The sequence below is a fragment of the Carcharhinus amblyrhynchos genome, chromosome 1 (genome assembly GCF_965287045.1).
Source record: "Carcharhinus amblyrhynchos chromosome 1, sCarAmb.v2.hapA, whole genome shotgun sequence".
Lineage (NCBI taxonomy): Eukaryota > Metazoa > Chordata > Chondrichthyes > Carcharhiniformes > Carcharhinidae > Carcharhinus > Carcharhinus amblyrhynchos.
Genome location: NC_137324.1, coordinates 32,945,449 through 32,973,213, shown reverse-complemented (window position 1 = coordinate 32,973,213; position 27,765 = coordinate 32,945,449). Strand labels below are relative to the sequence as shown.

General features: G+C 41.3%; 1 protein-coding gene across 3 annotated transcripts in view; it reads right to left on the bottom strand.

Moving 5' to 3' along the window:
• Positions 1 to 25,820, bottom strand: part of me2 (malic enzyme 2, NAD(+)-dependent, mitochondrial) — a 111,793-nt gene extending 85,973 nt beyond the window's left edge. Inside the window, exons 1-4 of one of the 3 annotated variants that reach the window (XM_080207815.1) lie at positions 25,734 to 25,820; positions 6,196 to 6,317; positions 4,302 to 4,435; positions 24 to 173 (exon numbers count right to left, since the gene is read on the bottom strand). In XM_080207815.1, the coding sequence (XP_080063941.1) occupies positions 24 to 173; positions 4,302 to 4,435; positions 6,196 to 6,303 (392 nt within the window). In that variant the 5' untranslated portion in view covers positions 6,304 to 6,317; positions 25,734 to 25,820. Of the gene's footprint in view, positions 1 to 23; positions 174 to 4,301; positions 4,436 to 6,195; positions 6,318 to 25,594; positions 25,614 to 25,733 lie in introns of those variants that run through there. The other 2 variants (XM_080207876.1, XM_080207736.1) reach the window with 2 other exon arrangements.
• Positions 25,821 to 27,765: the final 1,945 nt, after the last annotated feature.

Sequence of the window (27,765 nt, the reverse complement as noted above, 5' to 3'; positions counted from 1 at the left end):
TGAAGGGTGAGCTTTTGACTTACCTTGGCCTCCTAAAAATGTGTCCATACCGTGAGCAGGCCAAGCCTACTGTTGGGGTGTAAACAATTGGCAACAATTCTTCAACGTTGTCAAGCAGAACCCTGTAGAATAACTTTTCGTTCCTTTCCAGTATTCCCATCACATAAACATACCTGTAAAAGAACAGAATGAATGACAGTAAAATTCTACAAGATCATTGACATGAAGATATTTTTCTTTTAGCATTTTGTGGGCCTTACAACTGCAATTAATAAAAAGTAGGCAATTTTAACCTACTCCATTTCCTCCCTATTGCCCCTAGAAAACAACTATTTGCAAGCTTTGAGTTCAGAATAACTCAAGGGGTTTTTACTATCAAAGACATCTGCCACTCAACTTACTATCAAAGTGGAAACCAAAATGTGAATAATGACAACCCTACAAATCTGAAATACACAAACTCCCATGAGAAACTCAGTTTTCACAGTGAAAGACATCAATAACATGCCAGAATTTCAGTAGAGTCGACAGCCGAGATAAACGTAGTGGCCACCACCGAGAAGGTGCTACAGAAGCTGCAAGGTCTGAAGGTGGTTAAATCATCCAGTCTGGATAGACTACACCTCAAGGTCCTGAGAGTTAGCCAAGGAGATTGTGGAGGCATTGGTAGTGATCTTTCAGGAATCACTGGAGTCAGGGAAGGTCCCAGAGGTCTGAAAAAGGCTAATATACCACCCCTGTTTAAAGAAGGGAGGGAAGCAAAAGATGGCAAATTATAGGCTAGTTAGCCTGACCTCGGTCATGGTAAGATCTTGGAGTCTATTATTAAGGATGAAATTGCAGAGTATTTGGAAATGCATGGTAAAATAGGGTTGAGTCAGCACAGCTTTGTCAAAGGGAGGGCATATCCAACAAATCTGCTAGAATTCTTTGAAGCGGCAAAGAAGTTAAACAAAAGGAGAGCCAGTGGACATGATTTATTTGGATTTCTAGAAAGCCTTTGACAAGGCACTTTACAGGAGGCTGCTGGGAGCCAATGGTGTTAGTGACAAAGTATTGGCATGGACAGAAGATTGGCTGACAGACAGAAGGCAGAGAGTGGAGATAAGGGATTCCTTTTCAGGATGGCAACCTGACAAGAGGTCAGTGTTGGGACCACAACTTTTCACAGGAAGATTGAACTAAGGGCATGGTTGCTAAGTTTGCAGATGATACAAAGATATATAGAGGGACAGGTAGTGTCGAGGAACTGGGGAGGCTACAGAATGGCTTGGACAGGCTAGGAGAATGGGCAAAGACTGGCAGATGGAATACAATTGGGAAAGTGAGAGGTCGGGCACTTTGGAAGAAGAGGCATAGACTATTTTCTAAAATGGGGAAAGGCTTTGAAAATCTGAAACACAAAGGAACGTGGGAGTCCTGGTTCAGGACTCAAGGTTAACATGCAACTTGAGTTGGCAGTTAGGAAGGCAAATTCAATGTTAGCATTCATTTCTAGAGGGTTAGAATACAGCAGCAGGGATATATTGTTGAAGCTGAATAATGCATTGATCAGACCTCATTTGGAATACTGTGAGCAGTTTTGGGCCCCATACCCAAGGGAGGACATGCTGGTCTTGGGAGTCCAGAGGTGGTTCACATGAATGATCCCCGGAATGAAGGGTTTGTCATATCAGGAGTGATTGAGGAGTCTGGGCCTATACTCTGAGTTCAGATGGATGAGGGGGATCTAATTGAAACTTACAGAATACTGAGAGGAGTACAGAGTGGAAGTGGAGAGGATGTTTCTATTAATGGGAGAGTCTAGGACTCGAGGGAACAACCTCAGAATGAAGGGACGCTCTTTTAAAACTGAGATGAGGAAGAATTTCTTTAGCCAGAGGGTGGTGAAGCTATGGATCTTATTGTCACAGGGGGCTGTGAGGCCAGGTCATTGAGTGTTTTTAAAAGCAGAGATAGATTGGTTGTTGACCCATAAAAGGGATTAAGTATTACAGGCAGAAGGCAGGAGAATGGGGATGAGAATATTAGCAATGATTGAATGGTGGAACGGAATAACCTAATTCTGCTCCTCTCTCTTATCTTATGACCTTAAGCTGCAGATTAAAGAATTTTGTCTTTCTATAATTTCCAAAGCATAGAGTAAAGATTTAGGTTTATAAGTCTAGGAATGGAGTATAATAAACAACATTGTTTTCATTTACTGTCACTGGGTCAAAATCCTGCAACTCCCTGCCTAACAGCACTGGAGAAGTACTTTCTCCAGGGGTGCAACAGTTCAAGAAGGTTGTTTACCACAAGGGCAACTAGAGATTGACCAATAGCTTGTTAGTGTGTTGATGTCCACTCAGAAACTCTTTGGTATTAACTTTGGTACCACAATAAAAGTTGAATATTCAAAATAAACTAAACAGGCACAAAAGACATTCGAGTGATGAAACGGGAATTTGGATGTTTTGCATGGTTCAGATTTTACATATTTAAGACAAAGTGATTTTCAAATTTTTACTAAATTGTAAAAATTACAGCAATTCATAAAGGCACTTTCAGAGAACTCCAAAAGAACTCCTTTGAGGGGTGTTAAACAGAAAATTGCCCAGCAAGCTCAATACATCACAAATACAGTTCAAAAACAGTTCATTCAGCCCAATGCTCTGTGTCAGTATTTATGTGCTACACAAGTTTCCTATCTTACTAGCATACTCTCTCTCTCATGCCCACAGGCAAGCCCTGGAATATTAAGGCCAGTACTTAACAACAAATGTACTTCTTAGTGATAATATTTTCTTTCTTGCAATGCTAATCAACCACACCAAAGGGAAAAATTAAAATTGTGGAATCTCAACCACAATTGGTGTTTGTTTTAAAAATTCCTTACTTTTCTCTCCCAATCCAATCTTTGTTTTCTTCTCCATTCCTCACTGAATACCTGATTTAAATCTAATTCACCCAGTTTGCTTCTGATATTCCTAGTTCTTTTTCTAATCCTTAAATCTCACTGATTAAGGAGAACTGTTGGTTCTGTGATTTATCAAGATCACAGATGCCCCATTGCCAGGTCAAACTTCTGGAAAAACGCAGCTTAGAAATTTGAACTGAAAGATGAGGAATAAAGTCTAAAAAAAAGAGACTCAGGTCAAGTCAGAAGAGTTAGTTTAAAAAAAAAGCTAACTTAAAGATTCCCAAGGAGAAGCATTAAAAATGGCCAATAAAACAGAATTTATTGCACTGCTTATAGAAAGAGAAGAAAAGTACTTTAAAATGAAACTTTTCTTTTACATATTGCTTCACATGGCCACCGGAATGGAGGATAATATTAACCCATTAAGGACTTCAATATGATGGCAAAATACTGGGGATGCTACAATCTGAAACACAAATAGAAGATCTGCTAGGATTTTTCAGAATCTGAAGGGAGAGTAGAGACAATGGCTAGAATTTTACCAGCATGTCCGCCCCGATTCCAGGGGTGGGTGAGGCTCAGAGAACTGCATTCTCCATTGGCCTCAAGCTGGATCGTATGAACCTTGGACGGATGTATCGGTAAAATTCTGCCCAACGTTTGGAGTCTGGATGACCCTTCATCACAGCCCAAAGCTTTGCCAGAAGCGGGATCTGATAGTGACATGCCATGGGACTTTAATACATCAAGTAGAGTCAGGGAGATTAACTTATTCTGTAGTGATAAAACAGTGTAAATCCATGCCACACAACTGCATCCAGCCATATATACTTTGTTCATTTCCACAGAAGTAACTAGTATAAAGTTATTCTTCACAGCACTGAAAACGTATCAGTGGATAACAAAATTATTTATAAATTTAACAAATTTATGTCTTTATTTCATTCTCAAAAATGTATCCAGTGGACTATTATAGTAGCTAGAAATATTTCTAAAGGTTACCATCTAAAAATAGCCGCTGTTTGGCCAGTACTGATGTTATTTATGCCACCGGAACATTAGATAAATCCGGAAGAACAACATGCCATCTGCTCACAACTGGAGCAGCTGCTACCAACCTTTTCAACTAAGTCGATGCACAAATCTTCAGTAAGCTATCAATTAATTAATTTCAAGCAAATATTTTTAAACAGGCAAGGCAGGTGCCTGACTTTCTATTCTAAATATAATGGCTTGACTGTCATCCAACTATGATAATACCACCATATCACAATTGTTTTTAAATCTGACATATAACAAGTCATTATAAATGAATGCACAGTTGTTCATGTCTGCTTTTGCAGCCACATTTTTTTTTAAGTTCTACTATACAATGCATAATAAAGGAAACTGCTCTTACTTCAATAGAGGATCATGCACTTTTTCTATGTGATTCTTAAAGCGCCAGGCTTGAATATCTTGGGTTTCTACTTTAGGAGGTAAAAGCCCATGCAGGCCAAGAATCTGTCGTTCCTGCAATGTGAATGCCATGCCCTGGAAAGATAGTGAAAAATGTCTCAACCATGACAATTAGTGTATTGTAAATTGCATACAAAACTATATTATATACACATTGACTTTAGATTCTATGGTAGATACAATAATTATTGCCTGAAAATCTGGCATAAATTCATTGCAGTTTAATGAGAACTCTGAGAAGCAGAAAATCAATTTTTAAAATAAAATCAACATAAAATTGTTGAAATCATGGAAAATTTCATTTACTCTCTCAAGAAATGCATTGAACTTCAAAAGCCTTTCCCACTAATTTATTTCAAATACTCCTTTGTTCCTAATATTTAAAACAAATTGAAGATAATTATATTTAACTTTCATCTTATTGCTTTCACCGATTAATTCGTAAAGTCTCCCAAAACAAAAAAAGTCTTTCCAACAAGATTAAAAAGTAGAGATTAAACACTATCATATCAGATATATCTCACTGGTTACAGATCAGGTTTGAGATGAACATTTTTAATCAGGATTGTTGTTTTCCCACATTGATCTGAAATGCATAACAGCAGTCTTATTTCAGTTAATTATGCAATATGGGGTTAAAAAAAGTGCAGCAAAAGTGACTTTCCTCCTTTTAGATAGACTTAAAGTTAAATAAAATGAAAAAAGTCTGCTTTGTGCTGCAACAACTCACTATATTATCATCTCTACTTTAAGATTTGCACCACAGTATAGTGGAGGCTATTTGAGATCATAGGAATCTTTCAGTACATTAGCTCTATCAGTAATTTCACAGCAAAAGAAACATTTTGCCCATCTTCGTGCCCAGGAGGCCATAAAAATAAGCTGAGAGATTTCAAAGAACACATTTTCTAGAAAGAGGATACAGTTCGACTTCAAATAACATTAATAACAAATTATTTCTGCACATGGTTAATAACTAGAAGTTATAATTCAACATTAGCATGAATGAAAAAAATAAGGAAATTAAAAATATTGGGGGCTATTAGGACATAAAACTCTTTATTGGATAATGATAGAAGTAGAATGCATGATGTCTTAAAATGAAAGATGAACAGGAGAGGAAAAGAATCAAATCCTTCAGGAAATTTAGCATCGGCACCATGGAATACAGGGCCTAATGTGCTGAAAAATTTGATTTTACAGGGTCAGTGGATGTCCGAAACAGACTGCAATCTCTTGTGCATTGTCCCTCCCACTATTGACCATACATTCAGATATCTAAAAATCTGGTCACTGAAATTCCTTCCCTAAACACTACCAGCTCTCTACTATCATCTATCCCTTTGAAGCCTTCCTCAAAATCCACATCTTAGATAAAGCTTTTGTTTAGTCTTCCTTAGGCATCAGTTTATTCCTCCATTCCAGAGATGCATCTTCAAATTTATTACTGGGTGCTAAATAAATGCAGGTAGTTGATGCAGCAAAACAGCACTTTTTTCTCGTGGATGTACATGTAGTAGTACAGGCACAGGCAATGGCAGAATGAGAAACCTTTAGAATCTCCCAATGAATTTTCTTGTCACTATGCAAATTTACACCTGGAAGAAATGTGTTAATGAAAGAACAAAAGCAAACATTCTGATGAAAGGCCACTGATTTGAAATATTTGATACTGCCTAATCTGTTGTATAGATTAAATACTAGGAGCATTTTCTATTCCTTTTATTCCAGTATGTACAATACAGAAAAAGTGCATATTTCTGGTCATTAGGTATAGGAAATTCTGGTGTCCTGTAATACAAGGAAAACAATATGTTCACATTTTTTAAAAATACCTTATTTGTTCTGGGACTTAGCATCAGTGGTTTTCCCTTCTCCTTTGTGTGAACACAACGGCACATGTGCACACATGGTCTCACAGCCAAATTAAATCGTGATAACATTTTTAATATCCCAGCTGTAGGAGTTAAAGTGAACCATGTTAGCCATTTTAGTAATACAAGTCAGTAACATTTGAATGTGGGTTTAAGCCCAACTAAGAATTTGGATTCAAAAGTTAAATATAAAGACTTGATTCCAAATTTTCCTTTTGGCAATACAAGCAAAACAACACATTCCAGCATGCAGCAGTAAAAGATCAAGGTTCTTTTGAAAATCATTTCAGAAAACAAAGCTTCTGCACATTGGTCAAATGGCAAGTAGGATTTGAAAAGGTTTCAAGGTCCGATAGAGAATACAAATCATGATGTAAATTCTGAAACCAAAATTTAACATTTATTATTGTCTTTTTTTTACAAAATGACAAAGCTTTTTCAGGGGTAAGAACAGTTCTACTTTCCATGCTTTGCAATTTCAATAAAATTGAATAACAAATAGTGAATAATTCACCTCCAGACTTTTGCATTGCTGTTCAGAGGCATTTGCCAAAGATAATTGAAAGTGATGATAACGTTGTCCCTTTCTCCTCTATCATTCCCATGAAGATGTGCCAGGTTTCAAAGCATAAACAAATATGGAGAGGTACCCCCATTCACACTGTTCAAATGTACTTGTAGAAATCAACTGATTTTGCCAGGAGTTTACCATGACTAATATAATCACTAATATATTTTTAATCACACATTGAAGTTTAATTTGGTGCAGCAGAATAGCAAAATGAAAAGTCCATGTTTTTTTAATGAAACTCAAAATTACAATCTGAATTATTTATGGAAATTCAATACAACTAATTGCTTGTGGTTAGCAGAAAGTAAAATTAATAACTGGTCATCCAGATTGCACTAGAACTTAAAATGAAGGCTGCAGGACTAATTGCAGACAATAAAAGTCAATGATCCAGACAGGTTCAACTTCCTGAATGTTTAATGTACACAAGTACAATCATAGTTCAATAACTGTCCATTCACTCAGAACAAACCACTCCCATTCATGTTGTAATATACTTGGTCATTGTATAACAGCAGTGCTCACTGAAGCCTAGTTAAATATTTATTCATGTTTATATCCCAAATCACAATGCCAAGTTGCATGACCTTCTTATTTAAGTGTTCAAACTCTTCAAGTGAAAAAAAAAATCGAAAAGATTTTTCCAACAGCAAAATGACAAAGCAGTAAATTCTCTAAGGTGATGCGGCTGCTGGCAATTAAATATTCATCAGGGAGGGGCAAGACAAAGTCCAACGCTTATGCGATCACTACACAGGATACAATGTGCCACATCATCAAGCAGTGGCAATGATCAGCAAGTTGCCACAGCATGTGCATGTATGCACAATTTTCAAGTTTGCTGATGACATCACCATTGTGGGTTGGATCTCAAACAATGAGAAGACTCTGAACAGGAAAGGGATAGAGAATCTGGTGAACTGGTGCAACGACAATAATCTCTCCCTTAAATGTCAACAAAAAGAAGATAGTGATCGACTTCAGGAAGCACAGTGGAGGGCATGACCCTGTCTACATCAATGAGGACAAAATAGAAATGGTCGAAAGTATCAAGTCTTTAGGTGTCCAGATAGCCAACAACCTGTCCTGATCCCTCCAGGTGGATATTATAGTTAAGAAAGCCCACCAATGCGTCTACTCTCTCAAAAGACTAAGGAAAACTTGGTACTATGACCCTTGCCAACTTTTACATATGATCTATAGAAAACATTCTTTCTGGTTGTATCACCACTTGGTATGGCTCCTGCTCTATTCAAGACTGCAGGAAACTACAAAGAGTTGTGAACGTAGCCCAGTCCATCATGCAAACCAGCCTCCCATCCATCATCTACAGTTCCCACTGCCTCAGAAAAGTAGCCAGCATAATTAAAAACCCCCTCGCATCCTGGACATATTCTCTTCCACCATCTTCTGTCAAGAAAATATACAAGTGTCTGAAGACACTTGTCATTTATATTAATGATTTGGATGAGAGTATAGGAGGCATGGTTAGTAAGTTTGCAGATGACACCAAGATTGGTGGCGTAGTAGAAAGTAAAGAAAGTTATCTCTGATTGCAACAGGATCTTGATCAATTGGGCCAGCAGGCTGATGAATGGCAGACGGAGTTTAATTTAGATAAATGCAAGGTGATGCATTTTTGGTAGATCGAATCAGGGCAGGACATTACTCAGTTAATGGTAAGGCATTGGGGAGAGTTAAAGAAAAAAAGAGATCTAGTGGTTCATGTTCATAGTTCCTTGAAAGTGAAGTCACGGATGGACAGGGTGGTGAAAGAGGCATTCAGCATGCTTGGTTTCATTGGTCAGAACATTGAATACAGGACTTGGGATGCCTTGAAGTTGTACAAGACATTGGTGAGGCCACACTCGGAATACTGTGTGTCATTCTGGTCACCCTATTATAGAAAGGATATTATTAAACTAGAAAGAGTGCAGAAGAGATTTACTAGCATGCTACCAGGACTTGATGGTTTGAGTTACAAGGAGAGGCTGGATAGACTGGGATTTTTTTCCCTCTGAAGTGTAGGGGGCTGACGGATGATGAGGGGCATAGATCAGCTGGATAGTCAATATCTTTCCCGAGATAGTGGAATCTAAAACTGGAGGGCAGAGGTTTAAGGTGAGAGGGGAGAGATACAAAAGGGTCCAGAGGGGTAATTTTTTCCAGAGGGTGGTGAGCGTCCAGAACAGGCTGCCAGAGGTAGTAGTGGAGGCCGGTGCAATTTTGTCTTTAAAAGCATTTAGACAGTTACATGGGCAAGAGGGGTATAGAGGGATATGGGCCAAATGCAGGCAAGTGGGACTAGTTTGGGGTTTAAAAAAAAAAGGTGGCATGGACAAGTTGGGCTGAAGGGTCTGTTTCCATGCTGTAAACCTCTGACTCATATTGACCAGCTAAGAACAGTAAGTTAGATGATTACATTCAAGTTATAAGTTGCAAAAACATGCTGTTGATTACATCCTTCTCAGAAAATTTAAGTTTAAATTAAACACTTTGTTCACCATCTCAAAATAAAGGTTAAATTACATTCTTGAAAACAGTTCGTTCCTTTGAGCCACCATTACCGAATCCCAATCCATCCCAGAAGTAAAATTTAAAAAGGAAAGACAACCAAAGTTTTACTCATTTCATCTCCCAGTACATTTACCAATGTTTACACTAGCCTTTCCTCTGTCTCTAGGAGAGGCGGAAGGCAGACCAATTTCTTACACCTTTGATTATTGAGCTGGGAGTTGGGTTATAATTGATTTTCACATCTCCACATATAACCAATGAGCTCAGTGCTCCTCAGCAATTGTTTTTGACTGGATGATATAGAAATTTTTAACATCTTAAGCTCTTGTGGCTAAAGGGATCAAAGGATATGGTGGGGGGGGGTAATAATCAGGATATTGCATTTGATGATCAGTTATGATCAAATTGAATGGCGCAGGAAACCTGAAGGGCCAAATGGCCTACTCCTGCTACTATTTTCCATGTTTTTATGTGATATCTGCATGTGGAAGTCCATGTTTTCTCAGTTTTTGTTCATGATCAGTCCACTAATAAAATAATACACAGACGAGAGGAATGCATGCTATGAGAGAAAGTTTCTTTTCAAAGAAAAGTAAAGCAGGATGCAGCAGCAGCAACTCCCCTCAACATCATCATCCTGCAAGTCTGTTCTCACCCTTTTGTTTCAATCCATTTGCAAGCTTGCAGGAACGTCAAGATTTTAAAATGAAATATTTATTCTCAAATGCAAGACTTCAATGTTTCTTTTAAGCAGGATCCAATCTATGCAAGAATCATTTTTTACACAATTACTCCCACCCCAAGTCCAAATCAATTAACCAATTTCCACAACAGAAACTGAAGGTCTGAATTGTTCCGTTAATGGCATGAAACCACATGAATTTGAATCAAAACTGAAAATCAGAACAGAATATTGCATTTTGACTCTGGCTCATTTTTTGCACATTGAGAGCAAATCTATTAGTTAAAGACGTATGTGCAAATGTCACCAGCAGCAATCAGAAAATTGCATTCATCACAAGCAGCAAAAGCTGGAATCAGCATTGAAAGCAGAACAGATAAAAATGTTTGACAAATACTAAAAGGTCACTCTCAATTGCTTTGAGAAGCACTAACTGCAGATAAGGGTAAAAGCAACAAGATTACAAAATGCCCTGACAGGCACATCCATTTGTTTGGATTGCTAACTTTTACCTTTTCCTTGTCGTTTGTTAAAGGAGCAATAGTACTTCCTTCAACAAAAAAAAAATACAAACCAGTTAAGCAACTCCTGATGGGCAATAAGATTCTCTTACAGAGTTTATTTAGCTGTCACGCTGATGAAGCATTTCTGATTTAATATTGTGCTCATGCCAGCTACGGTAACATGCAAACAAATAAATGAGGGGATGCAGTTTTTCAAGGAAATCACCATATCAGCCTTTCAATACGAGCATTATGTTTTACAAAATTAAAACAAACACTTTGATAAAGCATGTTACAATTCAAAACCTTTCAGGAAGTTGCAATGGCTGACGTTTCAGGGACTGATTAGGGACAGTCAGCATGGCTTGGTGAGTGGAAAATCACGTCTCATGAAGTTGATTTGAGTTTTTTTTGAAGGGGTAATGAAGAAGGTAGATGATGGCAGTGCAGTCGACATTGTTTACATGAACTTTAGCAAGGCTCTTGACAAGGTACTGCATGGTAGGTTGTTGCACAAAGTTAAATCTCATGGGATGCAGGGTGAGGTAGCCATTCAGATACAAAATTGGATTGATGACAGAAGACAGAGGCTGGTTGTAGAAAGTTGTTTTTCAAAGTAGAGGCCTGTGACCAGCAGTGTGCCTTAGGGATCAGTGCTGGGTCCACTATTATTTGTCACTTATATTAGTGATTTGGATGAGAATTTAAGAAGCACGGTTAGCAAGTTTGCAGATGACATAAGACTGGTGTCAGTGGGCTAATGGAGTTTAATTTAGATAAATGTGAGGTGATGCTTTTTGGTAGATCAAACCAGGGCAGAATTATTTAGTTAATGGTACAGTGTTGAGGAGAGTTATAGAATGAAGAGCTCTAAGGGTACAGGTTCATAGCTCCTTGATCAAGGAGTCACAGGTGGATAGGGTAGTGAAGAAGGCATTGGCATACTTGGTTTCATTGGTCAGAACATTGAATACAGGAGTTGGGGTGTTCTTGTTGAAGTTGTACAAGACATTGGTAAGGCTGCACTTGGAATACTGTGTACAATTCTGGTCACCCTATAATAGAAAGGATAATCAACTCAAAAAGAGTGCAGAAATGATTTATGAGGATGCCACTGGGATTTAATGGTTTGAGTTATAAGGAGGCACTGTGGTCCAGAGACTTTTTCCTTGGAGGCTTAGGGGCGATCTTATAAAGGTCTACAAAATAATAAAGGGCATAAGATAGATAGTCAACATCTTTTCTTAAGTGTAAGGGAGTCTAGAGGGGAGATACACAAAAGGGTCCAGAGGGGCAATTTCTTCACACAGCAGGTGGAGTGTATCTGAAACCAGCTGCCAGTAGTAGAGGCAGGTACAAATATCTTTTAAAAAGCATTTAGACAGTTACATGAGTAAGATTGGCATAGAGGGATATGGACCAAACATGGTCAGTTGGAACTAACTTAAATGATAAAAACTGGGTAGCATGGACCATGGGCAGCTGAAGGGCCTGCTTCCATGCTTTAAAATTCTGACTTTATGGCATCAACCATTTTGTAAAGCTTTAAAGTTGCCATTAACATACTGTAGGTGCCAACTTAATTATATTCAAGCTTATTTATTAGTGTCACCATAGAAAGCATTCTTTCCAGTTGTATCACAACTTGGTATGGCTCCTGCTCCACCCAAGAAACTACAAAAGATTGAGAATGTAGCCCGATCCATCACACAAACCAGCCTCCCATCCAATGACAGTCTACATGCCCTGCTGTATGGTGAAAGCAGCCAGCATAATTAAGGACCACACGCAACCCGGACATATTCTCTTCCACCTTCTTTCATTGAGAAAAAGATACAAAAGTCTGAGGTTACATACCAACTGACTCAAGAACAGTTTCCTCCCTGCTGCCAGACTTATGAATGGACCTACCTCACACTAAGTTGACCTTTCTCTGAACCCTAACCGTGACTGTAACACTACATTCTGCACCCTCTCCTTCCCTTTGAATGGTATGCTTTGTCTGTATAGCATGCAATAAACAATATTTTTCACTGTATGCTAATACATATGGCAATAATAAATCAAGCAGGCTTACATTAACACACTGCAATGAAATTACTGTGAAAATTCCTTAGTCGCCACACTGGCACCTGTTCAGGTACACAGAGGAAGAATTTAACGTGGCCAATGCACCTAACCAGCATTTCTTTCAGACTGTGGGAGGAAAACCATGCAGACATGGGGAGAACATGCAGACTCCACACAGACAATGACCCAAGCCAGGAATCAAACCTAGGTCCCTGATACTTTGAGGCAGCCGTGCTAACTACTGTGCCACCATTACAAACTGATTCATTATTATTTATACACTTCAAACTGAAGCCACTTCGGAATGCCCAACTGAAAGGCTTTTACTGGCCAAGGTGTTAACTTGATTGGCAACAGAACAACATGAATAGTTGAAAGGGGAGAACAGAGAAAGATCCAACTAACACCCTGAAGAGAGGTTGGAAGAAGTACCTCGTGGCTCGGCTTGCCCTTTGCCAAAGCCCCACAAGAGGCAAGATTAAATGGTATGTGACAGATCAACCTGATATGCATCACTGAATTTGCATGAGTGCAATTCCTTCCACTAGGATAAAGAATAGATGCCTATTGCACAGCTGACAAAAAAAACCCGACGAGTGGCAGGTGAAATTTAATACAGAGAAGTGTTTGCACTTTTGCACACGAGATAAAGAGGGGCAATAGTGACAAAGCATTTATTTTATTCACTCATGGGATATAGGCATCTCTGGCTGGGCCAGATTTATTGCCCATCCCCGATTGCCCTTGAACTGAGTTCCCTGCTAGGCCATTTCAGAGGGCACTTAAAAGGCAGCCATATTGCTGCGGATCTGGAGTCATATGTAGGATGGCAGATGGATTTTTAAAACAATTAACAATGGTTTCATGATATTCATTAGATTTTAATTCCAGATTTTTATTGAATTCAGTGGTGGGATTTGAATCCTGGGTCTCTGGATTACTCAGCCTGTGAAAATAATCGCTGTGCCACCACCTCCCCATTTCCATATACATTATAAGAACATAAGAACATAAGAAATAGGAGCAGGAGTAGGCCATCTAGCCCTTCGAGCCTGCCCCGCCATTCAATAAGATCATGGCTGATCTGTTGTGGCTCAGTTCCACTTTCCCGCCCTCTCCCCATAACCCTTAATCCCCTCTCTTATCAAGAACCCATCAACCCGCTTCTTAAAAATATTTAGCGAGGCAGCCTCCACCACTTCAACGGGCAGAGAATTCCAGAGATTCACCACCCTTTGAGTGAAGAAGTTCCTCCTCAACTCCGTTCTAAACCGCCTCCCCTTTATCTTGAGGCTGTGCAGATATCATAGTAGAGAAGACATTAAAATAAATACAGCCTTTAAGTTTATAACAAGAGTAATAGTTAAGATACTTTCAAAAAGTATCAGCAACAATATGAAAATCAGCAATGTTAAAAAAAAATTGAGCATCAGGACTAACATACAGAATATGGTATTAGTTAATACTAGTGCAGATACATAATATCATTAAATTATTTCAAGACTACCGACATTTAAAACATTACCAGATTCTCCTTGGCATTCGAATTCCTGTTTGCTTAAAGGAAATCTGTAATATAATTCATAAAGTATCACCTTTTCAAAAATCAGGAAGAACTTTTTCCTTCGTTTACTCGCCTTCCTTATTTTCAGCTTCAGCAACATTGTCTTGGTATAATTAACTAACCAGTATGCAATAGTGTCCACCAGTAGCCAACTCTAATTGTGGTGAATGGTTCAATACAACACTGTTTTGCAAATGTTTGCACCTCAAAAACCAGTGTCAATTCGGTGCAGTAATAACATACTTTTCTGCATGTATTCTAAATGGTGAGAGATTGCAGAGCATGGAGGTCTAGAGGGATCTGGGTACCCTCACACACAAGTCACAAAAGGTTATGTAGGTACAAAAAGTGATTAGAAAAGTTAATAGACTATCACTTATTGTGATGGGAATTGAATAAAAAAAGTACAGAGGTAATGCTTCAGTTATACAGAGCACTAGTGAGACCACATCTGGAATACTGTGTACAGCAGCGATGGGCAACCTAGGGTAGTGAGTGGGCCGCAAGATTGAGATCAGGGCATGTTCACAAACCATGACCAAGATTAAATACATTAAATGTGCCAAATATTTCATAATGAGTTCTAGAAAATGCTTTATGTATTTATTAATAGAACTATCAACTTCAAATGGCAAAAACAAAATAAGTAACAAAATAAGTGGAAACAGAGGGAGTGCACGGCTCTCAGTCTGTGTTGTGTGCAGTCAGCATGTGCCTCACTATACATGCATATTGTTTTAGTCATACCAGTAAGAAAATAAACTGTGCAGATGGAAATCAGCAGCATGTGGCATCCATATTGACAGGCAATGGTCAACAAAATATCTTGTGGGTCACACTCAGATAGGCCACAGTGGCCCTGGGGCTGCAGGTGCCCACCACTGTTTTGGGTCACTTTACTTTAACGGATGTGGATTTTGCTGTTTGGGCCAGGATTTACTGCCCATCCCCAATTGTCCTCAGAGGGCATTTGGAAGTCAACCATATTGCTATGGATCTGGAATCACATTAGGCCAGACCAGGCCTTTCTCTGAAGAAAGATAGTGAACCAGATAGGCTTTTACGACAATCGTTTAATGGTCATCATTAGATTTTTAATGAATTCAAATTTCACCACATACCATGGTGGGATTTGAACCCAAGTCCCCAGAGTAATTACCCTGCTAGTCTAGTGATAATTGCACTCATATAGAAAATAGAACATTACAGCGCAGAACAGGCCCTTCGGCCCACGATGTTGCACCGACCAGTTAAAAAACAATGACCCACTAACCTAAACCAATCCCTTTTCGTCCATAAACCTATCCACGGATCTCTTAAACGCCCCCAAACTAGGCGCATTTACAACCGCAGCAGGCAGGGCATTCCAATCCCTCACCACCCTCTGGGTAAAGAACCTACCCCTGACATCCGTCCTATAACTACCCCCCCTTAATTTAAAGCCATGCCCCCTCGTGCTAGCTTTCTCCATCCGAGGAAAAAGGCTATCACTGTCCACCCTATCTAAACGTCTAATCATCTTATATGTTTCAATAAGATCCCCTCTTAGCCGCCTTCTTTCCAGCGAAAACAACCCCAAATCCCTCAGTCTCTCCTCATAGGACCTCCCCTCCATACCAGGCAACATCCTGGTAAACCTCCTCTGCACCCTCTCCAAAGCCTCCACATCCTTCCTGTAATGTGGGGACCAGAACTGCACACAGTACTCCAAGTGCGGCCGCACCAAAGTTGTGTACAGTTGCAACATGACGCTGCGACTCCTAAATTCAATCCCCCACCAATAAACGCCAAGACACCGTATGCCTTCTTAACAACCTTATCTACTTGATTCCCAACTTTCAGGGATCTATGTACACATACACCTAGATCCCTCTGTTCATCCACACTATTCAAAGTCCTCCCGTTAGCCCTATACTCAACACATCTGTTATTCCTACCAAAGTGAATTACCTCACACTTCTCCGCATTAAACTCCATCCGCCACCTCTCGGCCCAGCTCTGCAACCTGTCCAAGTCTTCCTGCAAACCATGACACCCTTCCTCACAATCTACCACACCTCTGACTTTGGTGTCATCAGCAAATTTACTAATCCACCCAACTATACCCTCATCCAGATCATTAATAAAAATTACAAACAGCAATGGCCCCAAAACAGATCCCTGAGGCACACCACTCGTAACTGAACTCCATGACAAATATTTACCATCAACCACCACCCTCTGTCTCCTATCTGCTAGCCAATTCCTGCTCCAATTTCCTAGATTACCCTCAATCCCATACATCTGCATTTTCTGCAGAAGCCTACCATGGTGAACCTTATCAAACGCCTTACTAAAATCCATACATACCACGTCAACTGCCTTACCCCCATCCACCTCTTTGGTCACTTTTTCAAAAAACTCAATAAGGTTAGTAAGGCACGACCTACCCGCTACAAAACCATGCTGACTATCTCCAATCAATTCATTACTCTCCAAATAATTATAAATCCTATCCCTAATAATTTTTTCTAAAACCTTGCCCACAACAGAAGTAAGACTCACCGGTCTATAATTCCCGGGGAAGTCTCTGTTCCCCTTCTTAAACAATGGGACAACATTCGCTAACCTCCAATCTTCCGGTACTATACCAGAGGCCAACGACAACCTGAAGATCAGAGCCAGAGGCTCTGCAATCACTTCTCTTGCCTCCCAGAGAATCCTAGGGTAAATCCCATCCGGACCAGGGGACTTATCCATTTTCAATCCCTCAAGAATATCCAGCACATCCTCCTTATCAACGGTAATACTGTCTATTCTACTCCCCTGCAACCCAGTGTCCTCCTCAGCTATATTCTTGTCCCCCTGCGTGAACACCGAAGAGAAATATTGGTTCAATGCCTCTCCAATCTCTTCCGGTTCCACACATAACTTCCCTCTGCTGTCTATAACTGGCCCTAATCTTGCCCTAACCAACCTTCTGTTCTTGACATACCTATAGAACGCCTTAGGATTCTCCTTAATCCTAGCAGCCAAAGTCTTCTCACGTCCTCTTTTAGCCCTTCTTAACTCACTCTTCAACTCCCTCCTAGCCAATCTAAAGTTTTCTAGTGCACTACCCGAGCCCTCAAGTCTCATCCGAACATAAGCCTCCTTTTTCTTTTTAACCAACGAATCAACTTTTTTAGTGCACCACGGTTCCCTAGCTTGACCAATTCCTCCTTGCCTGACAGGGACATACCTATCACGGACTCGCAGTAGCTGCTCCTTGAAAAAACTCCACATTTCGGACGTTCCCAGTCCCTGTAATCTCCTAGTCCAACCTATGCTTCCTAATTCTCTCCTAATGGCCTCATAATTACCCTTCCCCCAGCTAAAACTACTGGCCCGAGGTTCATGCCTATCCCTTTCCATCACTAAGGTGAACGTAACCGAATTGTGGTCACTATCACCAAAATGCACACCAACTTCCAAGTCTAGCACCTGGTCTGGCTCATTTCCCAGCACCAAATCCAATGTAGCCTCACCTCTAGTTGGCTTATCTACATACTGACTCAAAAAACCTACCTGCACGCTTTGTACAAAAACTGACCCCTCTAACGAGCTAGAGCTATAGCAATTCCAATCAATATTAGTAAAGTTAAAGTTCCCCATAACAATTACCCTATTACTTTCACTCCTAACCAGGATCGTCTCCGCAATCCTTTCCTCAACCTCTCTAGAACTTTGAGGTCTATAAAAGACTCCCAACAGGGTGACCTCTCCTCTCCTATTTCTAATCTCCGCCCATAATTCCTCAACAGACAAGTCCTCATCAAACTTCCTCTCTGACACTGTGATACAGTCCTTGACCAATAATGCTACCCCTCCCCCCCTTCTACCTCCTTCTCTACTCCGACTAAAGCATTTGAACCCCGGGACCTGCAACAACCATTCCTGACCCTGCTCTATCCATGTCTCTGAAATGGCCACAACATCAAAGTTCCAGGTACTGATCCACGCTGCAAGTTCATCCACTTTATTGCGAATACTCCTCGCATTAAAGTATACGCATTTCAAACCCTGCTCCGCCCCAGCCCCACGATGCCGTGCATTGCAGTCCCCATCTATGCCCCCCTCACTTTCACCCCCTCTACTCAGGATCCCACCCCCCCTCCGAATCAGTTTAAACCTCCCTGCATAGCCTTAGCAAATTTACCCCCCAGGATATTGGTTCCCCTCTGATTCAGGTGTAGACCATCACTCCTAGATAGGCTGGGCGAATGGGCCAGGAAATGGCAAATGGAATTTAATGTTGGCAAGTGTGAGGTGGTCCACTTTGGTAGGAAGAATGGTAGGAAGGACTATTACTTACGTGGCGAAAAACTGCAGCAGGCGACGGTGCAGAGGGACCTCGGGGTCCTTGTGCATGAGTCGCAAAAACCCAGCTTGCAGGTGCAGCAGGTGGTCAGGAAGGCGAATGGGATGCTGGCCTTCATAGCGAGGGGGATTGAATATAAAAGTAGGGAGGTCTTGCTGCAGCTGTATAGGGCATTGGTGAGGCCGCAGCTGGAGTACTGTGTGCAGTTTTGGGCGCCGCACCTGCGCAAGGATATTTTGGCCCTGGAGGGAGTGCAGAGGAGGTTTACTAGGCTGATACCGGAGTTGAGGGGATTGAGCTATGAGGAGAGGCTGAATAAACTAGGCTTGTACTCGTTAGAGTTTAGAAGAATGAGGGGAGATCTCATTGAGACGTATAAGATGATGAATGGGATGGATAGGATAGAGGTGGAGAGACTCTTCCTGCTCAAAAAAGACAGTAGGACTAGGGGGCACAGCCTCAAGATAAAGGGGAGGCGGTTTAGAACAGAGTTGAGGAGGAACTTCTTCACTCAAAGGGTGGTGAATCTCTGGAATTCTCTGCCCGTTGAAGTGGTGGAGGCTGCCTCGCTAAATATTTTTAAGAAGCGGGTTGATGGGTTCTTGATAAGCGAGGGGATTAAGGGTTATGGGGAGAGGGCGGGAAAGTGGAACTGAGCCACAACAGATCAGCCATGATCTTATTGAATGGCGGGGCAGGCTCGAGGGGCTGGATGGCCTACTCCTGCTCCTATTTCTTATGTTCTTATGTTCTTATGTTCTTATGTTCTTATGTTCTCTTATAGAGGTCCCACCTTCCCCAGAACGAGCCCCAATTGCTCAAGTATCTGAACCCCTCCCTCCTGCACCATCCCCTCATCCACGAGTTCAAACTTTCCCGCTCTCTATTCCTCTCTAAACTATCCTGTGGCACGGGCAAGAGTCCGGAGATAACCACTATCAGACTTGGCCTTTAGTTTCCACCCCAACTCCATAAATCTCTGCTTAATATCCCCTTCCCTTAGCCTCCCTATGTCATGCGTCCCCACATGAACTATAACTTGGGGTTGATCTCCCTCTCCCCCAAGAGTCCTGAATACTCTTTCCGATACATCCTGGACCCCAGCCCCTGGTAGGCAACACACCTGCCCCGAGTCCCTACCATTACTTCCGACTCTCCTATCCGTCCCCTTAACTGTAGAGTCCCCAGTCACGAGGCCCAATCTTTTACATCCCCTAACCACCTGAGCTTTCACACTAGGCTCACCCCCAGAGACCTGCTCCCTTCGGTTATCACTAGTTGATTCCTCCTCAACTGTAGCCTCCAGGACCGAAAACCTATTTTGGAGGGGAACAGCCCCAGGGGATTGTCCCCCCAATTGCTTCTTTCCCCTCTTCCTGGCAGTGACCCAAGACTCATTTCTAGGAGTGACTATCTTCTTATAACTCCTATCGATGTCCTCCTCCACCTCCCAAATTATGCGGAGTTCCTCTAATTCCACCTCCAGCTCCTTTACACGCTCCTCCAGAAGCTGCAATCTAACACACTTCCTACAAGTAAAATCACCTGAAACACTACTAGAGTCCCTCACCACATACATCCCACAGGAGATGCAGCTTACTGCCTGAACTGCCATCCCTGAAACAATTACCAGCAGAAAAATAAAAATATATAAAAAAAACTCTGCCACTGCCTCCCCACAAAAGTGTAAATTTGTTGGAAACAATTCAGCGAAGATTTACCAGACTAATACCTAGAATGGGTGAGTCGTTTTATGAGGAAAGGTTGGACAGGTTAAGCTTGTATTCACTAGAGTTTAGAAAATGTAAGAGGCAACTTGTTTGAAACATACAAAATCCTGAGTAGTCTTGACAGGCTGGATTTGGAAAGGATGTTCCCTCTTGTGGGAGAATCTAGACTTCAGAACCATGTTTAAAAATAAGGGGTCACTCAATTTAAATAGAAAAGCAGCAACTTTTTTTTTCCTATGGAGGGTCTTGAGTCTTTGGAACTCTTCCTGAAAGGTGGTGGAAGCTGAGTCTTTGAATTTCTTAAGGCAAAGGTGAATAGATTCTTGGTAAAGCAAGGGGATGATAGGTTATTGCATTACTGGAAATGCTCATTTCAGATGAGAAACTAAATTCAGATTGTGTCAACTCGTTCAAGTGAGCGCAAAAGATTCAGTATTCTAGTGTCCTGACATGCAAATATCTTCCATCCAACACCATAAAGTGAATTAGCTAATCATTCATCTCACTGCTCTTTGTGAACACAGATAATAATGATACAGTAGCCTGATCAGTCAGATTCCAGAGTTCTGTTTTGGGGGTCTCTAACATTTTCAAACAAACTTAGGGCTAAGAGTTATCCAGATGTGTGTCTGGAATAGAAGCAACAGCTCAACAACACAGAAGCAGAGGAGTGATCAAAAAAGAGTAGTGGATAAGGTACAACTGGGTGCCATTAACATACATGTCATGTTTTCATACAATGTCACCAAGGCACAGCAAGTAAGGAAGGAACTGGAGAGAAAAGAATACTGGAGAAGGCTAATTGCCATGGAATTAGGGGAAGGTTAGAAAACTGGGTTAAAAAATTGGTTAGAAGGGGAAATACAAGAAATACAAGTGCTCCAATGTTCAGTTCTGGAGTTATCCCTATCCACGATCTATCAGCCTACAGGAAGTGCTGTTGAAATTAGCAACGATACCAAAATGAAATACATTGTTAATTACTAAGACCAAAGGAAGTTGCAAAACAATGTTGATAAGATGGGGGGAAAAAAAATGGTTAAAAGAGGGAAATAGAATTTGTCTAGTAATGTGAAGGAATACCACTGAATCAATTTTTGTAGCTATTTTACAAAAGAAAAATTGATTTGGTTTGTGATGCACAATATTTCAAACAGATAGCCTTCCAACTTTGAGTGCAACTCCAAAATTCAATTCAATAAGCATTTGAGAGAACACAAGAACTTAAGAAGTTGATCCAGAATTTAGATAACAGCAGCGTAACCTCATTTAATATATGTTGCAGTAATTTAACAGGCTTTACAATAGTTATTGGACTATCTATAGAAACTTGCATAGATCTGTTTAATGTATTGCTACTGGAGAAGACACATGAACAACAATCTCACTACAGAGACAACTGTAAAGCAGATTTGCAGCAGCATAGCACAAAAAGAGCAGTACCTGAAGGTGATAAAGTAAACTGAGGTTCCAGAGAAAGCTGAACTGAATGTCACAGACTTATCATTTATATTTAATGTAGTATAACTCCAGTTATAAAATTATGAGATTCCATTCGTTCATGTCTCCCAATATTCTTCTCTCTCACATTCTATGTAAATTCAACATTTTAAAAGCAAATTACTGCAGATGCTGGAATCTGAAACCAAAAGCGAAAATGCAGGAGAATCTCAGCAGGTTTGGCAGCATCTACAGAAGGAGAAAAAGTTGATGTTTTAAGTCCAAATGACAAAGGGTCATCTGGACTTGAAACATCAACTCTTTTCTCTCCTTACAGATGCTGCTAGACCCACTGGGATTTTCCACCATTTTCTCTTTTGGGCTTAAATGTTTTAATCTGTCTTTCTGTTTACCACCCCTCTTTCGGGTCAAACCAAGTAAACTAACTTAAATTACGTTCAGACAAAGAAAAAAGGGGGCAGCTCCCCAAAAGGAGGGGGAATGGGCCGAACAGAAACAAAAGGTACAAAAGGAAACTTAACACATGTCAAATTAAAATGTGATTATTGGGGTCTATAAGGCACCTCAGTTTCAACGCTAGAAGTCCTACATTTCTATTCAATGCTTTCAGAAAAATAGTTCCTCAGACCTACTTAGTGATCCATCATTGCCAGAATGGATACTGAAAATCCTCTCCCCGCAATCACTAGATCAGTTGTCTTATTTCAGCTTAAGCAGAATTAAAATGCAAACGGTAAAAAACAACTGTTAGGGGAGTAAAGATCACTGATTCCACATAGGTTTCAAGCACTTATAATAAAGTGGAGAATCTTCCAGAAAATTAAACTGATGTGGAATTATACAAATAACTGAAAACAAAAAAAAACAGAAAATGCTGGAAATACTCAGGTCAGACAGTATTTGTCAAGCCACAGACAGAGTTTGTGTTTCAGGTTACCAATGTTTCAACAGAACTGGATCAAGCCAGAAATGTGGCAGGTTATTAAGCAAGTACATTGATAAAGGAAATAGATTTGGGTGGGATGAGGAAAGAGAACAAAAGGGATGGCTGAGAGAGAAAGTGGAAGTTTGGACAGGTTAAAGATGAAAAGGTTTGATGGCAATGGAATAAATAAATAAGATGATGGGTCCAGAAAACTTGCAATTGGGGACAGCAGCCATGGCTCTGTCTGGAAAAAAGGGACAATGGCTATGAGCTAAAATTGCTGAGCTCAGTGTTCAGGTGGCAATGTGTAGAGCAGAGAGGTCAGAGCAGGAGTTAGGCAGAGAATTAAGTGACAAGGGATTAGAAGTTCAAAGTCAAGCTTGCAGACTGAACTCGCACATTCTGCAATGCAGTCGCTCAATTTGCACTTGGTCTCCACAATGTGGAGGACATTGCCTCTTAACTATGAAATACAGTACATTGAATTGAAATAATAGTTTCAGCTGGAAGGGATGTTGGGGGCCCTGAATGATAGGAAGACAGGAGGTAAAAAGGCAAATGATGCATCTCCTGCAATTGCAAGGTGCAGTGGGCATTGGAATGATTAAGCAGTGGAACCAGGGAAAACACTCTGACATTTGACATGGGGGAGATATATTGGTGATGGCATCACAATGAAGGTAATAGAAATGGCACAGGACAACCTGTTGAATGTGAAGGCTAGTGGTATAGACAGCAAGGACAAGGGGAAGTCATCATGGTCCTTGGTAAGGAAGGGGAAGGGGTGAGAGTGAAGGGCAAAAAATGGAAAATTTAGGAAATGGCCTTTGGGAGGAGAGGTGTCTTCTCAACCACAGCGGAAAAGCCTCAGTTGAGGAACAAAGACATCTAAGAAACACAGGTAGGGAAGAAGGCATCGTCAGAACAGAATGAAAATTGTTACAAAGTTGATTACGTGTTCTGTTAGGAATGAGCAGAAAGCAGCACTGATACATTTATCAATGAGGTAAGGAGGATATTGAAATAATGTTTCACATAGTTCACAAATTAGGCAGAACCGATTTTACCAAAACAACTTCCTCAGTTGGAGGAAATGAGTGAAGTTAAAGTTTGAAAGTTTAACATTTATTTCATTGGTGTCATAAGTAGGCTGACATTAACACTAGAATGAAGTTACTGTTCTTTAATGGGAGAACAGTTCACTCAGGTAGAGGACAGGAGATGGTGGTGGACAGGCAATAGTTGACTCTCCTTTCAGAGGACCCTCAGGCTGTCCTGGTGGGGTGAATGAACATGTTGAGCAATTTGATATCCATGATATAAAGGAGAAAGTTAGGAGGAGAAAGTTAGGAACAGAAAGTTGGAAATCTTTGAAGTGGCCAAGGATGTCAGCTGAGTCATAGATATAGATGAGCCAAGTGAGGATAAAAATAGACCTGGAATCAAAAGAAAATTCCGTGAGGCAAAAATGTGCTGAGACATCAAGTCTACCAAGGGCAGTTTGGTGCCTGCATCTTAGGAATGAGGTAGGAGGAGGTTGTTCGAGGTGCAGGTAACTGAGGTTGGAGGTTTAGGGGGAAGATCACCAAAGATGAGGTGTGGTCAGAGACAGTCTTGGAAACAAAGGGGGTGAATGTTCTCATTCCACCTACTTTGAAATTGTAGCAGGTGAGGGGAGGGCAAACCATGGGAAGTTCTGTTGATCTCAGGCAGGATTTTCTGGTTCCAGGGTGGGCGCAGCCAACAAGTCCCACTCAGTCTTGGAAACAATGTCTTAACGTTCAGTGATGGTGGAGACAGGAGATATTAGAAAATTGGCATCCAGCCTCTGCAAAGTCAGTTTACCTAACTACAACAGCATCACGCTTGTCAGCATGTTTATTAACAACACAAAACAAAGCACTGTAGATGTTGGAACTCTTGAATTAAAACACAAAAACCTGGAAAACCCAGGGCAGGCAGATCCATGCAGAAAGGAGTACAACCAACATTGCAGGTCACTGACCTTTCATCATATTGAAATCATATGTTGGGACTGACCTGAAAGAATTGACTGCAGCAAGTTCAAAAGGAGACTGGTTAGGGAAAATGCAGGGAGCAGAGAAAATGAAGATGGACATTGCCATGCCAACAGTTTTCAGTGAAAAGATTTGAGGTGGGATTAAAAAAGGCAAGTTGGAGGAGCCCAAGTGGCACACAAATTGAGAGGGGGTTGCTGGGCAGAGGGTGGGAAAACTCCTAAGCACAAAACTGAAAAAAGGACAGCTCAGCATCATGCCAAGCATGAAAAATCATGGAGGTGGACGCATAAGGTAGCAAAGCCAAACCTTCGCAAAGGATTAATCAGGGTTAACAAGTCAATAGCAGCAACTAATAGCACAAGCTGAAATTCTAAGAAGGGAAGGAATCAGAGCAAAGTAAAGAATCCAGAGGAGGGTTGCTATCCAACTTTTGTTGAAGCTTGCAACCTTTGACACTTGAAGTACGAAAGCACCTGATGAGGAAAAGCAGCAGGTGGAGCTAAGAACGAACTGGAACTGCAGACCACATCATCTCTGCAGACCCAGGACAGCTCTGAAATAAGAGAGCTGGAGCTGTATTATAGCGGCACGTTACATTTGACTTGGAGGCAACAAGAACATCAACTTATCTTAAAAGAAGTTGATAATCATTGCCTACTCCTGCTTCTACTTTCTATGTTGCCATGATTCGAAGCATGGAGAGTGGGATTTCAATTGAAATCCACGTGGAAAGGGTCAGAGAGCCCGAGAGAATGGCTGAGGGGGGGACAAGTTTCAGTCAGATGGGAGATGGGAGATGGGAGGGGAAACAAAGGCAGAGAGAGAGAGAGAGGCCGTGGGGAAAGCCGTTAGAGGGCAGGTCTAGAACTTTTCCAAGCTGGGCAATCCCGGAAGAGAAGCAAGAGTGAATAAAAGACCAATGTTACAAAGGCAAAATACTGCCAGCAGTGGTAGACCCAGGATGATCTGGCTCTCACCCTCCAACCCCCGGCCCACTCGCCACCTTCAGCACCAGAAGCGGCAGAGAGAAGAGGACAGCATCTTCCAGCAGGCAGGCTCCCTACTCAGAGCCCCACTCCACTTACTCCCCATCCTCTTGAGATTGGGACTTACCACCACCACCACCACCAGTCGGCGTTCACAGATCCTGGCTGGAAGCGCCAGAACTTGATGTGAGTACCGCCCGGTACCCAGCTCCGATCAAAATACCGCTGCCCAACCGCTGCTGCCTCGCGCGAGCCGCTGACGTCCGTTAACCGCCCACCAATTCATGCTGATTGACAGCCGCCCGCGGCCAATGGGAACTCGAGAAAGGCGGAGCGCGCGACAGGCCGATGACGGCACAAGAGGGGGAGTATCGGTCCCGTGCATTCTCGGGAGGAGGCCATTCAGCCCATTGACACAAAGCTGCTTCTCCAAACGATTTTGATTTTATCTATTATTTGTCACGTATGTTAGTATACAGTGAAAAGTATTGTTTCTTGCGCTATGCGAACAAACACACCGTACCTAGAGAAGGAAAGGAGTGCAGAATGTAGTGTTATAATCATAGCTAGGGTGTAGAGAAAGATCAACTTGGTCCATTCAAATGTCTGGTGGCAGCAGGGAAATAGCTGCTCTTAGTCAGCTGGTACTTGTCCTTGGATCCTTTTCCTGACGGAACAAGGTGGAAGAGAGTATGTCTAGGTACATGCCCTTGAATCTTTTTCCTGACCAAAGAAGGTGGTAGAGAGTATGTCCAGGATGCATCGGATCCTTGATTATGCTGGCTGCTTTTGTGAGGCAGCGGAAAGTGTAGACAGATCAATGGATGGGAGGCTGGTTTGCATGATGGACTGAGCTTCGTTCATGCCCTTTTGTAGTTTGCATGATGGACTGGGTTTCGTTCATGTCCTTTTGTAGTTCTTTGCAGTCTTGGACAGAGCAGGAGCCATACCAAGCTGTGATACAACCAGAAATATTGCTTTCTATGGTGCATCTGTAAAAGTTGGTGAGAGTCGTAGTGGACATGCCAAATTTCCTCACCCTCCTGAGAAGGTAGTGGCATTGGTGGGCATTCTAAATGATACTGTTAGCATGGAGGGACCAGAGCAGGTTATTGGTGATCTGGACAACTAAAAACTTGAAACTCTTGACCACTTCCAATTCATCCTCATTGATGTAGATAGGGGCATGTCCTCCACTGCACTTACTTACACATCCTCCTACCCAATTTGGTATCATCTGCAAACTTTGAGATGTTATATTTTGTTCCCTCGTTCAAATCATTAATATATATTGTGAATAGCTGGGGTCCCAGCACCGAACCCTGTGGCACCCCACTAGTTACTGCCTGCCAATTTGAAAAGCTCACATTAATTTCTACTCTTTGCTTCCTCTCTGCCAACCAGTTTTCTATCCATCTCAATACACTTCCCCCCAATCCCATGAGCTTTAATCTTGCCTGATAATCTCTTCTGCGGGACTTTGTCAAACACTTTCTGAAAGTCCAAATATACCACATCGACTAGTTCTCCCTTGTCTACTGTAATAGTTGCATCTTCAAAGAATTCCAACAGATTTGTCAAGCATGATTTCCCCTTCATAAATCCATGCCGACTCTGTCTGATCCTGCCACTGCTTTCTAAATGCTCTGCTATAAAGTACTTGATAATGGATTTGAGAATTTTCCCTACTATCGATGTTAAGCTTACTGGTCTATAATTCCCAGTTTTCTCTTTACCTCCCTTTTTGAATACTGGAGTGACATTCACTACCCTCCAATCTGTAGGGACTGTTCCAGAACCTATAGAATCCTGGAAGATAACGACCAATGCATCCACTATTTCTAGAGCCACTTCCTTAAGTACTCTGGGATGTAAATTATCAGGCCCTGGGGATTTATTTGCCTTCAATCCCATCAATTTTCCCAGCACAATTTCTTTACAAATATTGATCTCCCTCAGTTCTTCCTTTTCACTAAATCTTGCATTCTCCAACATTTAGAACAAAGAACAAACAAAATTATGGCACAGGAACAGGCTGTTCGGCCCTCCAATCCTGCACCAACCATGCTGCTCGACTGAACTAAAGCCCCCTACACTTCCAGGGACAATATCCCCCTACTTAAATCCTATTCATGTATTTGTCAAGACGCCTATTAAGTCAC